The 15,166-nt window shown below is 42.2% G+C and overlaps 1 protein-coding gene and 1 non-coding gene across 3 annotated transcripts; both read left to right on the forward strand.

The window, feature by feature from the left end:
* The first annotated feature begins 1,120 nt into the window (after nucleotides 1–1,120).
* On the forward strand, nucleotides 1,121–14,324 carry Dkc1 (dyskerin pseudouridine synthase 1). 2 transcript variants are annotated; one of them, XM_008842036.3, is made up of 15 exons: nucleotides 1,121–1,271; nucleotides 1,931–1,995; nucleotides 2,350–2,436; nucleotides 3,752–3,843; nucleotides 4,039–4,223; nucleotides 5,324–5,388; nucleotides 5,687–5,813; nucleotides 6,054–6,184; nucleotides 6,679–6,822; nucleotides 9,311–9,431; nucleotides 10,483–10,601; nucleotides 11,127–11,230; nucleotides 11,786–11,864; nucleotides 12,879–13,206; nucleotides 13,492–14,324. In XM_008842036.3, exons 1-15 carry the CDS (start codon nucleotides 1,256–1,258, stop codon nucleotides 13,497–13,499), a joined length of 1,671 nt encoding a protein of 556 aa, XP_008840258.2. In that variant the 5' UTR covers nucleotides 1,121–1,255; the 3' UTR covers nucleotides 13,500–14,324. The 2 variants fall into 2 exon arrangements, with proteins under 2 accessions (XP_008840258.2, XP_008840259.2); XM_008842037.3 differs by having other exon boundaries at nucleotides 12,879–13,016.
* LOC115071876 lies at nucleotides 6,279–6,409 on the forward strand. The gene has a single exon (XR_003850937.1). It is a non-coding gene; the product is annotated as a small nucleolar RNA SNORA36 family (small nucleolar RNA).
* Nucleotides 14,325–15,166: the final 842 nt, after the last annotated feature.

A 15,166-nucleotide genomic window follows, 5' to 3' on the forward strand; every position in this document is an offset into this window, starting at 1 on the left:
AAATAAATAAGGAAATAAAATTCGCTCAGTGAAATATGTACCAATGGAGCATTATAAAATAATAATTGCTAATTCGGATTATCTATAGAGTGAATTCGGATCATAATCATTATTACCTTTACCCAAATAAATTCCAGATAGAATAGGAATTGGGTGAGGAAAACCCAATTTAAGCCATAGTAAAATAAAAGAAACAAAATTCTTATCTTTGCACTGCAGAATAGAAGAAAAGCAATAGCCAGTTTTTAAAAATCAGCAGCAACTAAGCGGGGGAAACGATTAGCAAACTATCTTTTACAATAAAGTATTAGAAACTAAGGAGCCTAGGGAATAGGGTGGAGGACGATATTCCAGGGTAATATTAACATGTGAAAGGTAGCAGTGGAATCCCAGATTAAGAGCCAGAAGAATATTCCAAAGATAAAAATCAGGGCTCAAACCAGGAGCTGTTACTTCCTGGCTTTGGTGTGCACTGCACCTTTGGCCACTGCGCTAGATGTAAATCTCCACTGTGGAGATTTCGAATGGAGAAGGGCAGCTAAGTGTAAAACGCACACTGGAAAAACTTCATCCAGAAAAAAGTAAAATATAATGCTGCATATTGCTTACATGCTGAAATAACATTTCAGATACTGAGGGTCAAATAAAATTAACTATTAATATGATTTTCTTTCCTTTTTTTTTAGTTCGTTGTGGCTGCTAGAGAATTTTCAAGTCTACACGTGGCTCATAGTTGATTCCTATTGGCCAGTGCTGCATGGAAATTCCAAAGTAAATGGCTTTCACCCTCTCTGTACCTTAGTCATTTTCAGTCGGGACTAACCTGGTAATAAACTGAAACGGTCAGCGTGAGAAAGCACTAGCTACTATTTATAGAGCGCTAAAACAGGGTGTCCAGGTACTGGAGCCGAAGTCAGACAGAAATTTAGCAAAAGAAGACGGTCGAAGCCACACCCACACGCTCCGGGCTGCGGCGCGTTCCCCTTTCCTGCACTGAGAGCTAAGGCTGGGTGAGCCTCAAAGAGCATGCGCAGGCAACCGACAGCCGTGGCCGAACCAGCGAATGGGATTAAGCCTTCGGCCCGCGCGCAGTTCTCCAGACCACCGCCATTCGCCCCACCCCTTCCCGTTCCTAGTTCTGGGAGTTGTGCGCGGAGGCGGGTCTTCTAGGCGCGGCCTGACGATTCTCAGGAGGCGGGAGTCTGCGGTTGTTGCTGCTGCTTGCTTGAGTACAACGCACGCGGAGCAGTGCAAGATGGCGGACGTGGAAGGTAAGGGCAGCCGGGCCGTGAGGTCTATGCTGCATAGCCTCGACCTGCGGTTCCGCGCTTTCGCGGCCAGCGGTAGGCTGCACCGCCAGCGAGTGCAGAAGAGCGAGAACCCTCGCGGTGACTCGCCTCCATTAGGTTTGGGCCTCTGGCAAAAGAAAGTCCACCCAGGGCCCGAGTTCCCTTCCCACGCTTTAGCCGTGGAGGAGACTCAGGGGTGGCTAGACCTGGTGACATCTGTACCGCCACCAGTAGGTGGGACGCTGCAGAAATGAGGGTAGCTGAGGTGCAGAGGAAGGGTGGGCAAGTAAAGGGGCTAAGGGTCCCCGATTGAGAGTGCCTCAGAGTTACAAAAAAATCTTGAGATCACAAGCCTGCGTGGACAGTGCAGTGGTCCCTAGTGGAACTTTCCAGCCTGTGGGCAAGCGCTTTCCTAGTGTTTGACCCTGACACAGCCACGTGGAGAACCCGCCGGCACGTGCTAGAGCCTACAGTCATCTACCAGCTAAGCCACCCTATGTTGGTTCTCATACACTTAGGTTTTCTCCACTTACGCTAGACTTTAAAATACTTTTTTTGTCCGGATTTCAGACAATTTTAAATTTTTGATTCAATTCTTTTTTTAAAAAAAATCACCAAATATCATTGTTTGTTTCTTCTAGTAATGTTTCCCAAAAAGCATAAGAAGAAAAAAGACCGGAAGTCATTACAAGAAGAAGATGTAGCCGTGAGTAGGGATGTGTTTTACTTTGCTTTGACAGAGAGAGAGAGAGAGAGAGAGAGAGAGAGAGAGAGAGAGAGAGAGAGACGTTTAAACAATATTTTAAAGAAAAAACATTCTTTTAAACACCCTCAAGTGGTCATTGAGTACAAAATCCCTTGAAATCTCCACCTACTGTTTTGTTTTTGTTTTAAAATATTTGGACCCAACTCACTGGTTTTCAATGAACTGCTTCAATTCTCTTTCCAAGGTCCCAGTAAAGCCCAGTTTCAGAGTCATTTCCCAACCCCTTGTTCTGTCTTGGTAATGGAATTGTTCAAAATCAGGTGGGAAGTTTAATATGTTTCTGCCCTATTGAAGGAAATACAACAAGCTGAAGAATTTCTCATCAAGCCAGAATCCAAAGTGGCTCAGTTGGACACTTCCCAGTGGCCCCTGTTACTAAAGGTATGTGCTATGTGTGTGTATCAGATGAACACCTGGCACCAATATTGATGTGGAATAGTGTCATCAGGATGTTAATTGTTGTTAGTTGCAATTGCACTTCTAAATTCAGCTCTTGTAGACCTGTACCAGTTTATACTTGAAATACGACTGTTCTTAGTGCTTAAGAGCATAATTTTTGAAGCCTGTGAATTTGTGTGTGACTTTGGGCCAGTATTTAACCCTACTGAGACTGGTTGTTAATATTATTTTCTTGTAAAATAATGTGCTAAGAGTGACAGGAGGTATTCTATGAAGCGTGGTTACACAGTTCCTGATTGCATATTTTAGAAATTACTGGCTGTTATTTGGGGATTTAAATGGTATTGTTGAATAATGGGATAAGCCAAAATTTATGATTTTCACAAAGTAGATACCAGGTATAAGGATTAGAGAAAGAGTTACTGAAGCACCCCTTTTCAAAGAGTTTTTTGTTGTTGTTGCATTGGTTTTTTTTTTGGTGTTTTTGTGTGACTGCACATGCCACACATGGCTTGCACAACTTGTAGTTGAGTCTCTGGAATGGAACTCATGTCATCAGGTTTGGTGCAGGCACCATAGCCCACTAAATCATTTCACTGGTTTTGGTAAACTATATATATATGTATTGGTATAAGAATGAGGTTTGTTTGTGTAGTTCAACAAAGTTGAGTTTCTGCTTGACTATGTATCACTGTCATTTAGATAGCATCTGCTTTAGAAAAATAGCTAGTGCACAGAGTGGGCAAGGTCCCCGCTACTGTGAAAAATCATAAAAACCAGAGATGGAAGACAGTTAAACAGGTATTGCTATTTATATATTATAACGAATATATAAACTGGTAATGAATGAAAGATGAGCTTCAGTTGGTGAGGTCTTTCCATCTGGTGGTCAAGCCTTAGACAGACGGAAAAGGAACAGACATAAAGAGCAGAGGTAGAAGCATTTGGAGCAGAAGATGGCCGTGTTGAGAAATGTTGCCAGCCATCGTCAGTCTAAGTGAGCTGAAAAAGTCAGTTAGTCTGTGCTTTATTCAGAATGCTGTACAGACAAGCAGAGACTGAAATGTACAAGTGTTCAGACTTATCCTTTTCTTATTAGTACTGGGAATTTCTCCAGTACATAAGAAGGCTTAATAGTGTGTCACACGAACAATGGTATTGATAATAGGAGCAAAGCTCTACATTAATAGGCTTTGAAGAGTTGCCATATCATGGTCGATAATGAATGTTACTGACTCTTTTACGTATATGTATCAGTGGTGTGTTATTAAGCTTATATTGTATCATTGCTTTCTAGAATTTTGATAAGCTAAATGTAAGGACAACACACTATACACCTCTTCCTTGTGGTTCAAATCCTCTGAAGAGGGAGATTGGGGACTATATCAGGTAAGCATGGGGAACAGTTTCTGTTTAAACTTAGATTATTTTGATGTTTTCATTTTAGTTATTGAAGAAGTAGTAGCATCTCAGTGTCTTTGCCCTGAATATATAAACCAATATCTGTGCTTATTTTTTTAACCCTTCATATTGTTTTGCAAGGACATAAGAACAGGTGGTACATTAATCTTTTTTCTATTTTAGGACAGGTTTCATTAATCTTGACAAACCCTCTAACCCCTCTTCCCATGAGGTGGTAGCTTGGATCCGACGAATACTTCGGGTAGAGAAGACAGGCCACAGTGGCACACTAGATCCCAAGGTTACTGGGTGTTTAATTGTGTGCATTGAACGAGCCACTCGCTTAGTGAAATCCCAACAGAGTGCAGGTATGTGGAAGAGAGGAAAAGGCTGCCTAGAGATCGGAAGGCATTCGGCACTTGTTTTGCCTACACTATTTCTTCAATAGAAAATAAAGTCATAAAACAGGAATAGTCTTTGGATTTCTATAAACTTTTGTCCTCTGCCAAATTTGGTGGTTCTGCCCTTTTAAGAGTTCCAGATACCAGGATTATACCTATGGAACCGACTAGTCTAGTCCCAGTACTGAGTCTTACCTAGTTCTATGCTTGCTGCTTCTGTCTCCAGTGTCTTTCCCTCGTTTTCATCAGAGTAAGTTCTCTCTTAAAGTGCAAGGTGTTCTCCAGTCAGGCTCTACACTAGCTGTTGTCCCTGTTATCAAATGGACATTGAACACCCACCCCCCCATTCTCTCAAATTGAATTTTTGTGATTTTTTTTTAATTTATTTTTTTGATGTATATGCATGGATTGCCTGCATGTATGTAAGTGCACCCTGTTGTGCAATGCCTGCAGAGGACAGAAGAGGTCACTGGGTCCTCTGGAACTGCAGTTACAGACAGTTGTTAGCTGCCATTTGGGTGTTGGGATTTGAACCCGAGTCTTCTGCAAGAACAGTCAAGTGTTCTTAACTGCTGAGCCATCTCTCCAGCCCCAGAATTTTTGTGATTTTTTTTTTAAAGACAGGATTTCACTAGGTAGCGTCAGCTGTCCTGGAAACCGCTATGTAGACCCCGCTGGCCTCTAACTCACAGAGATCCGCCTTCCTTTGCCTCCCAAGTGTTGGGATTGAAGGTGTGTACCACTATACCTGGTCCTTTTCTCTTGCTTTTTGAGACAAGCTCCTGCTGTATAGCCCATATTGCCTTGGAACTGTCAATCCTCCCACCTCAGCCTCCCAACTGCTGTGTTTGAGGTTGTAGGCATGTGCCACTATGTCTAACTCAAGAGAAAGTACCATTTCTTTTCCCCACCCACACCATGAGATCTCTCTGAATACAGATTTTATGGAAACGTGATACCAGATTGCCTGCTTTTTCTGCTTTGTAAAATGGTAGAGATTGAGCATATAAAATATGAACATACAGAAAACTCAGTGGCCACACCTGACTACTCTTGTCATTTTTCAGGCAAAGAGTATGTGGGAATTGTCCGGCTGCACAATGCTATTGAAGGGGGGACTCAGCTTTCTAGGGTAAGTCTGTTAATTCCTGGGTAACATGTCCTGTGCTCTTTCAGTGGGCTGCCCTAGCCCCCTGCATGGAGAACTGTAGATGACAGGGATGCCTTCTAGCCACGTCTCTTCTGAGAAGGTTCTGATCAGCACTTCCTTTCCTCAGTATTGAAAGAAACTGAAGCAAAGTACATTTTTGCTTTTAAATTATTGAAAGAAAACTTGTGTTTGAATTGTCTTTAAACTCCCCAAATATGTACCTTCGTCTTTTAAAAAATGAGTCCACGTGATGAGTGTTTTTGTTTGTGCTTGTTCTTAGGCCCTAGAAACTCTGACAGGTGCCCTGTTCCAGCGACCCCCGCTTATTGCTGCAGTAAAGAGGCAGCTTCGAGTGAGGACTATCTATGAAAGCAAAATGATTGAATATGATCCTGAAAGACGATTAGGTGGGTCATTAAGCCTGTTCTGTGAGGGACTCACTTGGCTTTAGACGCCCCCACAAGTGGGTAGATATGCATTCCCAAGGACTCAGCTGCGTTAGTTTAGTTAGTTCAGTACCTTTGTTGTCATTCCCCATATCTGTTATCTGTAATCTTGATGATTCAGTTGGAGAGAAAAAAAAAAACATGTATTTTCTCTATTACTCTAGAAAATAGTTGCTGTATTTTTGTGTGTCTGTATCTTAGGAATCTTTTGGGTGAGTTGTGAGGCTGGCACCTACATTCGGACACTGTGTGTGCACCTTGGTTTATTACTGGGAGTTGGTGGTCAGATGCAGGAACTTCGGAGGGTTCGTTCTGGAGTCATGAGTGAAAAGGTATGGCATTATGGGGCTCTAAGTTTAAGAGCTGATTCTTGTTTACTTTCTGCCGTTGGTAAAACTGTCTAATTTATATCTTGGGAAAGACAGTTTCCAAAGTGTTGAGTTCAGTTCAGGGCAGCTTCCCTGTTCTGTTAATTAAACTTTGGGACATTGAAATTGGCTAAGGGAAATGATTGACTAGAAAGTATTACTTTATTCACTTATTCCTAGCCTACAGGGTTCCTGCTTGGGAATTTGGAAGTGTGACTCAGTCAGTGGTAGAGCACTTGCTTAGCATGTACAGTTCTAACCCTAGCAGTACCCAAAAAACGATAGAGTGCCTGTTTAGATCTAATGTATCAACTGTTACAAATACCCAAAAGAAGCAGTTCTTGACTGGTGAGCTTAGACTAGCAGAGAAGTTATAGTTACATTCAGTTCTAGGAAGTTTGGGGTCTGGTGGGTATGAGATAGGAAGACAATGAATTGTTTGCCTATCTGCTTTTCAGGACCACATGGTGACAATGCACGACGTACTCGATGCTCAGTGGTTATATGATAACCATAAGGATGAAAGTTACTTGCGGCGTGTTGTTTACCCTTTGGAAAAGCTGTTGACATCTCATAAACGGCTGGTTATGAAAGATAGTGCAGTAAGTTCTAGATTAAAAGTCTAGGTTTGTATAGAATGTGACTCCAAAGATGAAATGTTAGCAGTGAGATCATATGAATTAGTTTCCTTGTGGGTTCTTTCCTTTTGTTCCTAGTTGTATAGGTTCTCTTTGTGGTGTTAATAATGGGAATACTTATGGCTAAATCTATTTTAAAGTCAAAACCAGATACTTAAAATTTCAATGCTAGGTCTACTTGTATTTTAAATAAGGTAATTTAACATTGACTTAAGAGTTTTCCCTAAGTAACTTTTTTCAGGTACTAAACTATTAGTGGTACTTAAAATTTGTCCTCCTGTAACTTGTTGCTTCTGGCTGTGCCTAAGAAATCTTGATTTAAAATGATTAGGAAAGATGGTTTCACTAGGAAAAGGTTGAGACTAGTGTTTCAGAGCTGTTATTTAGTCTGTAGGCATTTCAATGAAATGTTTTCTGTTGAAATACATTATAGTTTGAGCAGTAAAATTTTAACCTCACTTAGCTGATCATCAGCTCTTAATTAGCTTATTTATTACATACCCTTATAAAATAGAAATAGCCCTAATATATAGCCATAAAGTTTTTAAGGGACATGAATTTCTGTGTATTTAACAGTTTGGGGTTGGATAATTATCTTAAATTATATGTATGTATGTGTAATAATTTTATGCTAAAGTCCATAATAAAGGGGGAGAAACTGAAGAGGCATACTTATAGGACCTGAGAAAATATAACCACATAAAGAGTAGACTTCGGAAAGTGGTGCCTTCCTTGTGGTGGGGTCACACTGTTGGCCTCTGGGTGAATTTAAGGAGAAAGTAGAATATGGTCAGCAAGAGATCTTGGTGAGGGGCTGGAGAGACGACTCAGCAGTTAAGACCACTGGCCACTCTTGCAGAGGATCCGGGTTCAGTTCCTAGCACCCACACACGTGGTGGTTACAAACTGGCCTCTGTGGGGTGCACCGTACATGTCCACTTACATACAGGCAGGCAACACTCATACACATAAAGTAAAAATGAATAAAATTTTTTAAAAGCTATAGGTGAGTAAAGACAAAATGATATGAAGCACATGTATGCATTAGGGTCATTGAACTGGTGAAGTGACCTTAAATCAACTTGTACCAACAGGCCAGAAATGTATATAATGAACAGGCCTGGAAATCTTGTTTGCAAGTTATTTTGGGAGTCTGTTAATTGCTTGAATCTCTAGTAAATAATACTATTGTGATAGATTAGAAGAGAGCAAGTCTGGAAGCTCTAAGGCAGGTTTTTTTGTTTGTTTGTTTGTTTTTGTTTTTTGAGGCAGGGTTTCTCTGGAGCCCCAGTTGGCCTGGAACTTGCTATGTAGGCCAAATTGGCATCAGTCTCACGATTTTCCTACTTCTGCCTCCTGGGTGCTAGGATTATAGATGTGTGCCACCATGCCTGGCTTGGTTTTTTTCCTTTTTTTTTTTGAGATAAGGTCTCTATGTTAGCTCCTGCTGGCCTGAAACTCACTATGTAGACCAGGCTGGCCTGGAACTCACAGAGATCTGCCTGCCTCTGCCTCCCAAGTGCTGGGATTAGAGGCATGCACCATGAAATTAGCAGTTAAATTATTTATTTTGTATGTCTGTATATAAGTGGGCACACGTGTGCCGCAGTATATATGTGGCGGTCAGAGGACAACATGCACTCGGTTCTCTCCTACTATGTGGGTTACAAGGATTGAACTCAGGTTGTTAGGGTTGGTGGCAAGTGCCTTTACCCACTGAGTCATATCTTTGGTCCCTAAGGCAGATTTTGCTTTATTTGCTTAAGAGACAAAACCTGGAGTCCACATGGGAAACAGAGAGCCCCAAACCCTGCTTAGGTTATTAACCCATTTTTTTATTTTGAGACATTCTCTCTAGCCCTAGGTGGCCTGGAACTTGCCAGGTAGACCAGGCTGGCCTTAAGCTCACAAACATCCACCTGCCTCTGCCTCTCAAGTGCTGGAATTGAAGGCATGTCCTAACATGCCAGGCTATTTATATTTAAAATTTTTATTTATTTATTATTGTGCATGTGTTCTGATATTGAGGGGGGCACACATGCCACAGCATGTGTTTGAAGGTCAGAACATAACTGTGGAATCAGTTCTCTCCTTCCACCTTTATGGGGTTCCAGGATGGACTTAGGTCCATCAGGGTTGCTGAGCAATCTCACTGGCCCCAAAGGCAGTAGTCATTAACAGCTAAAATGTCATAAAAATATGAATAGTCGTCAGTTTAAAAGTTGTCTTTAGGATTTGAGTCATGTGTGAAATTCTTAGAGCAGGTCCTGGCACATAGTTAAGTGTTTGATACATTTCTGTGTCCCTTTGTGCCCTGTTGTGGTGAATGGGCTATCAGTGCTGTTAGTTCTATTTCCTATACCCAGGCCACCTCCCCCTTATTTTCTTATGCTGTTCTGGTATGGAAGTAGGATGGAGCATCTGACCCTCATAACTGATACTACCTCTTCAGGTGAATGCAATCTGCTATGGGGCCAAGATCATGCTTCCTGGTGTTCTCCGCTATGAGGATGGCATTGAGGTTAACCAGGAGATCGTGGTCATTACCACCAAGGGAGAAGCTATCTGCATAGGTAAGGAAAGGAGTCACCTTCATCAGTTCTGGAGTTGAGGCTCTGCACCATCACTGAGCTAAGCTAGTCCTCTGTCCTGGGGGATTTTATTTAATTGTGATGTCTCCTGGAGGGGTCTTTGTCTATATGGATGGTCCATGAAAGAGATGGGTCAGTTGGGCACAGGTAAGGAGGTGTTGAGCATGCATACGCCCTTGGCTCTCCAGTGGAGTGCTGTTAGCTGTCTGATGAGCAAAGAAAGCAGGGAGCCTTTAGCTTACTCTTTTCAGGTAACTTGTTAGTATTGGTGAGTTTTAATTTGTGAAGATTTAGCTGCTATTGGATTATTAACCCTTCTAACTTTCAATGCTCTGTGGTCTTAATGAATAAGACAGAGTTATTCATTCAGTAGTCCTAATTAGCACCAAAAATAAAGCATGTCACCAAGATCCTTTGTCTCAGTTCTTTGGGATGGGGGAGCCATATAAGGTTGTATCCCTATAGATGAGATCTTTTTTTTTTTTTTTTTATTTTTTGAGACAGGGTCTCCCTGTAGCCCCAGCCCTAGAACTCACTATGTAGACCTGGAACTTACAGAGATCCACTTGCCTCTGCCTCCCAGTGCGCCAACACAGCTGACCTAGATGAGGTCCTTAAAACATTAGATGTTTTGTCCAGTGTGATGGCACATGCCTTTAATCCCAGCACTTGGGAGACAAAGGCAGGTGGATCTCTGTAAGTGCCAGACCCTGTCTCAAAAACACCAAAAAACCCAAAAAACTTGATGTTCTTTGATCCTAGTGTGCATGCCATTCCTGCACCATTCCAGAGCCATATGTCTTGCCATGTCTTCATTGCTTCTGTTCAATGTTTTTAACTTGATAAATTTAACAACACTTCAAAAGCTTCTTTCCTATAATAGAGAATTTTCTCCATATGTACATCCTGAACAAAGGAAAGCTCAGTTAAGGTAATGAGGCTCAGTTTAAAGGAGTTGTAAAATGACATGAAAAAGTGGAATTAGCACCCAGATCTTAACCTTGTAAATATTTATCTCTTTCCAATCCTGCAGCTATTGCATTAATGACTACAGCAGTGATTTCTACCTGTGATCATGGTATAGTAGCCAAGATCAAGAGAGTAATCATGGAGAGAGACACTTACCCTCGCAAGTGGGGTTTAGGCCCAAAGGTAAGTAGCACTTAGTTGTAGCCCTTGATTGAGTGTTGTTGAGTATCCATTGAGGCATCTCTACATGTATCTCCATTGTTGCAGCCTTGTATTATTCTGGGCTCTGGATTATTGATGGTGAGCATCCCTTATCTTGAACCTTAGAGACTCTCAGTCTAGTTGGGGGAAACTTTTGGTCATTACTTAAGTAAGCACATAGTGGGATAGTGAACTTCAGTGATATTAATGGCTGTTAGGGGTGTGGAGAGGTATCTTCCTACCTGGACCATTCACAGTGAGTTTCAACCGTATTTTGGATCATGGGGCCTAAGCAAGAAATTTTCTCTTATGCCATTGTAAAGAGTAAGTTAGACATTGATGACATTTTAAGATGAGAGGCAATTCTGCAAGAGACAGGAAACCCTCCTGAGAATACATAAGAAACTTGGTGCCATTCTGTGCAGACGGGGTCTAAGCCACAGTGTGTGGCCATAATGCCCACTTCGTACATTAATACTAACGTTTGAAATGCTGACATTCCGTCAGGCAAGTCAGAAGAAGATGATGATCAAGCAGGGCCTTCTGGACAAGCATGGCAAGCCCACAGACAACACCCCTGCCACCTGGAAACAGGACTATGTTGACTACAGGTGAGGACAGGAATTTTCAGGGACTAGAGTAAGATAGTACACTTCTTATTTGGACATTGATTACAGGTGAGGACAGGAGATTACACAGCCCAGGGGAGATAGAAGGGGTTACTTTGGGCAACTGCTCAATACTGGACAATAGGCCCCAGCATTGCACCTCAGTTTTCCTTCCTGGGCTCTGTGAGGCCTGGGCCCACTATTTACTGCCTGCTATACAGGCCTGAGCTTACCTACTAGTCAGATCGTGGCCCTAGAGGGAATCAATCTGTAGAAGCAACTGGTGAGTATTTTTATTTATTTGTTTTTATATTTGTGTGGGGGGGTGTCTCACTATGTAGCCCTGACTGGCCTGGAACTCACAACATAGACCAGGCTATGCTCAATCTCACAGAGATCTGTCTGCCTCTTCTTCCTGAGTGCTGGCTTTTATAAAGGTGTGTGCCGTCATGCTTAGCCTAAGCATTAATGTTTTGATGGTGGGAATAATGGGACAAGGCAGGAGCACCATGGGATGCTGTTCAGTGAATTTGACTTCATATTACCTTTGTCTTTCAGTGATTCTGGCAAGAGAGAAGTGGTTGCAGAAGCACCACCAGCCCCTCAGGTAGCTGCTGAATCAGTAAAAGTCAAAAAAGTAAGTGGCGTGATCTGTTTGGAAATAATTCTTAGAAGCACCAGTGTTTAATAACCTATCTAAGTTTACCCATGTAATCCTGGCTAGTAAGGCAGGCTTTCTCATGAGCCTTATCCTTACTATATGCACATACAGATATTGTCTCATACTTGAGGATGCTTGTTGGCTCAGTAGCCTGTTTTTATTCATGTTCCTTGTCATGTCTTCTGGGGCGGGGTAGGCTTAGAAATCAGGCTGGCCTTCGCTTCCACCTCAGCTGTGACAATAGCAGTACGATAGAATGGGTATGATGCATTACTTTGGCCCTACCTTGGAGGTAGCATTGGTGTATTGAAATCAGAGGCCCATAGAAAAATCATTATACAACAGAATTGTCAGATGCCAGCAACCTCTTGAGTCAGTACCCATTTTTCCACAGTGAAACATGTTGTGGTAACTTGGCTTCCCAAGGAATGGTATGTCTGCACTCTTCAGAAACCCGAGTGACCAGTACTAAGCTATGTGGGTGGACACCCTCCCCCTGCCAATATGTGAATTCTTGCTTTGCCTGTTTCTTTGTGCACTTAAGTTGACCACTTATAAGCCTTGTAGTCCACGCTGCTTTTGTATTCCCATCATGCCCCATAGCTTACTATGTTTTTATCCAGCAAAATTTTGTGTCTTCAAGCACTCAGTAAGAAGCTGCAGAGATGACTCAGTGATTAAGAGCACTTGCTGTTCTTCCAGACTTTGATTCCTAGTACTCATGTCAAGCAGCTCACAACCAGCTGTAATTCTAGCTGTAGGGAGTCCAATGCCCTCTTCTGGTCTCTGCAGACACACACATAGTGCACATGCCCCCACACAGACACACATGCATATACATTTACACAGGCAACAATAAAAAATTTTTAAAACTCAGTAAGTCAAGGGACTGTTCAGGTTTGTAAGCACAAAACTTGCTGTTGGGTTTACTTGGGATTTTTCTTGGTAATTTCCCACACTTCTAACTTCAGAAAATTGTTTTCATCTCAGAGGAAGCGGGAGAGTGAGAGTGAAAGTGATGAGATTCCTCCAGCAGCTGCCCAGTTGATGAAGAAGGAAAAGAAGAAAAATAAGAAGGATAAGAAGGCCAAAACTGTGTTGGAAAGTGGGGATGAGGCTGGAGATGGAGTATGTATAAACCCTGGGTACCTTGGGCTGGCTGAGTCTTTGACTTGGGGGAAAAAATTAGCCAGGCAGTGTTGCCTAATTCTTGGAGGTGCTGTGGCACAAGAGTGGGATGCTTCCTTTGCGTCTTGGCAGTGCCTTTGGTGCTGCCCTGTGATCTGCAATTCTTCTGTCTACACCCTTGGATGGACAGGTGAGGCATCCAGCCTTTTAGAAAAATAGCTCATAGTTTGAATTCTGTTGCTGGTGGGTGGGGAGGATTTCTATCATGATCATATGAATGTCCGCCCTTGTGAAAATAGGTCACTAGGACTTCACTGCGAAGCTTACTGCACTTCATGTCACATGAAGAATTTCTTTAAATACAATTGTCCTTACAGATCCTGAATAGACTTGACTATACAACTTACCAGATTTCTTTGGGAGTAATCATAATTGTTTTGTGGGTGCTTTGAGCTTTGTTTCTGTGTCTTTCTAGGACAGTGATGCCACCAAAAAGAAGAAAAAGAAGAAGAAAGTAAAAGTGGTAGAAGTGTCTGAATAGTAAAAGCCACTTGAAGTTGCATCCAGCTGGGAGGAGAAATCAAAGCCTTATTGAGGAAACTTTGAGGGATTGAACAAAGGTCCCAGAGTAGAGACTTCTGGCACACTTCAGCTGCAACTTGTGACCTTGGTGGTTAGCTGGTGTGCTCATCCCATCCTGTCCTGTTTTAAGGATATGCGTGATGAAAAGCAGACGACTTCTACTGACCTCTGCTTGAGTGGGGAAGCTGGACCTTCAGACCCAGCACTGCCCAGTAACTGTGTGCAGTTGTTTCCTAATGACCATTTTAAACAGCAGCCTAGTCTTCTCTTTTTTTTTTGATACTTGTAAAACAAGTCTGCTAAATGAAATGGTATAGGACCGTCTATGAGTAAAAGAAATCTAAGTGAATGGTGTTCACTGGGGAGATCTTGTCCTGTGAAGGCTGCTCTATTCTGGTGTCGGGTATAGCCCTTGCTGATCTGGTGTCGTCCATTGTGTTTTTGGCATAGCACTTAGTGCACTTCACCAAAGCCATTTATCCAACTCTGTCTGGCTACTTGTGTTTGTGGTGGAAGCCAAACCATTCCTGCTCCCTCATTTTTTTAACCTTTATTTGCTTTTGAAGAATGGATTTGTTCATTGCTGGAAGAATGTACTTTTTTAGTTATTAAAGTGGACTCATGAACTTTTAAAAGTATTCCTATTGGGTTTACTAATTGTTAATGATCTCAGACTGGCAGAGCAAAAGCTATAAAATATTTTTATTAAAAATTTGGAGATCTTTACGAAATTTGCTTTTCCTTTGGTTACCTTTTAAAATATTTATTATTTTATGTGTGTGAGTGTATTGCCTGCATGTGTGTAAGTGTAGCCATGTTGTGCAAATGCCCGCAGAGGTCAGAACGTGTCAAATCCTGGAATTGTGGATAGTTGTTAACCACCATGTGGGTGCTGGGACTCGAACTTGGGTCTTCTGCAAGAGCAGTCAGTGCTCGTAACCTCTAAGCCATCTCTCTAGCCCCTGCTTTGGTTACTTTAAAATTTCTCTTCATTGAGGTCTTTCACCTGGGGTCAAATGCTCTTGAGTGGGATTTTCACAAATAACAGCATTCTCAAGAACAGAAAGGAAAGGCAGGTGTGTTGCATAGTGGACCTGGGGTTGGACAAGCTTGTGAGGGTGTTCGGGTTGGAGCATATATACCTGTAGAGAGCTTTGACTTGCTTTGGGGAAACAACTGGTTCTGGTGTTGACTATAGGGTGAATATGGAGAGAAAAGCCGGGGGTGGGGCAAATTACAAATTTGAAGGCTTTCTTGGTGTGATTGTTAGTGGGAAAGTCTACTACATTTACTTAAAAGTTTGGTGCCAAAAGCCAGGAAGTTTGTAGGGAAATCTTGTGATACAGCAGAGGTCCGAGTCTGAGCTGTAGGTAGCCATGGGATTACTCAGATATGTAGAGGATCTCCTAACCCTGGTCTAGCCCATTTCTGTAGGGTGTGATCACTCTAGTTTGACTTAACAAAAAGCTTAAATGCACAATGGCCTCCACATAAACAACCTTATGCTTTATGTGAACAGCCCCTGGAGACTGCAGTGGGGAGGTCATGGAGTTTCCAGGCGCATTGTA

Source organism: Nannospalax galili, unplaced genomic scaffold, assembly GCF_000622305.1.
Source record: "Nannospalax galili isolate Female #2095 unplaced genomic scaffold, S.galili_v1.0 scaffold880, whole genome shotgun sequence".
NCBI classification, from domain to species: domain Eukaryota; kingdom Metazoa; phylum Chordata; class Mammalia; order Rodentia; family Spalacidae; genus Nannospalax; species Nannospalax galili.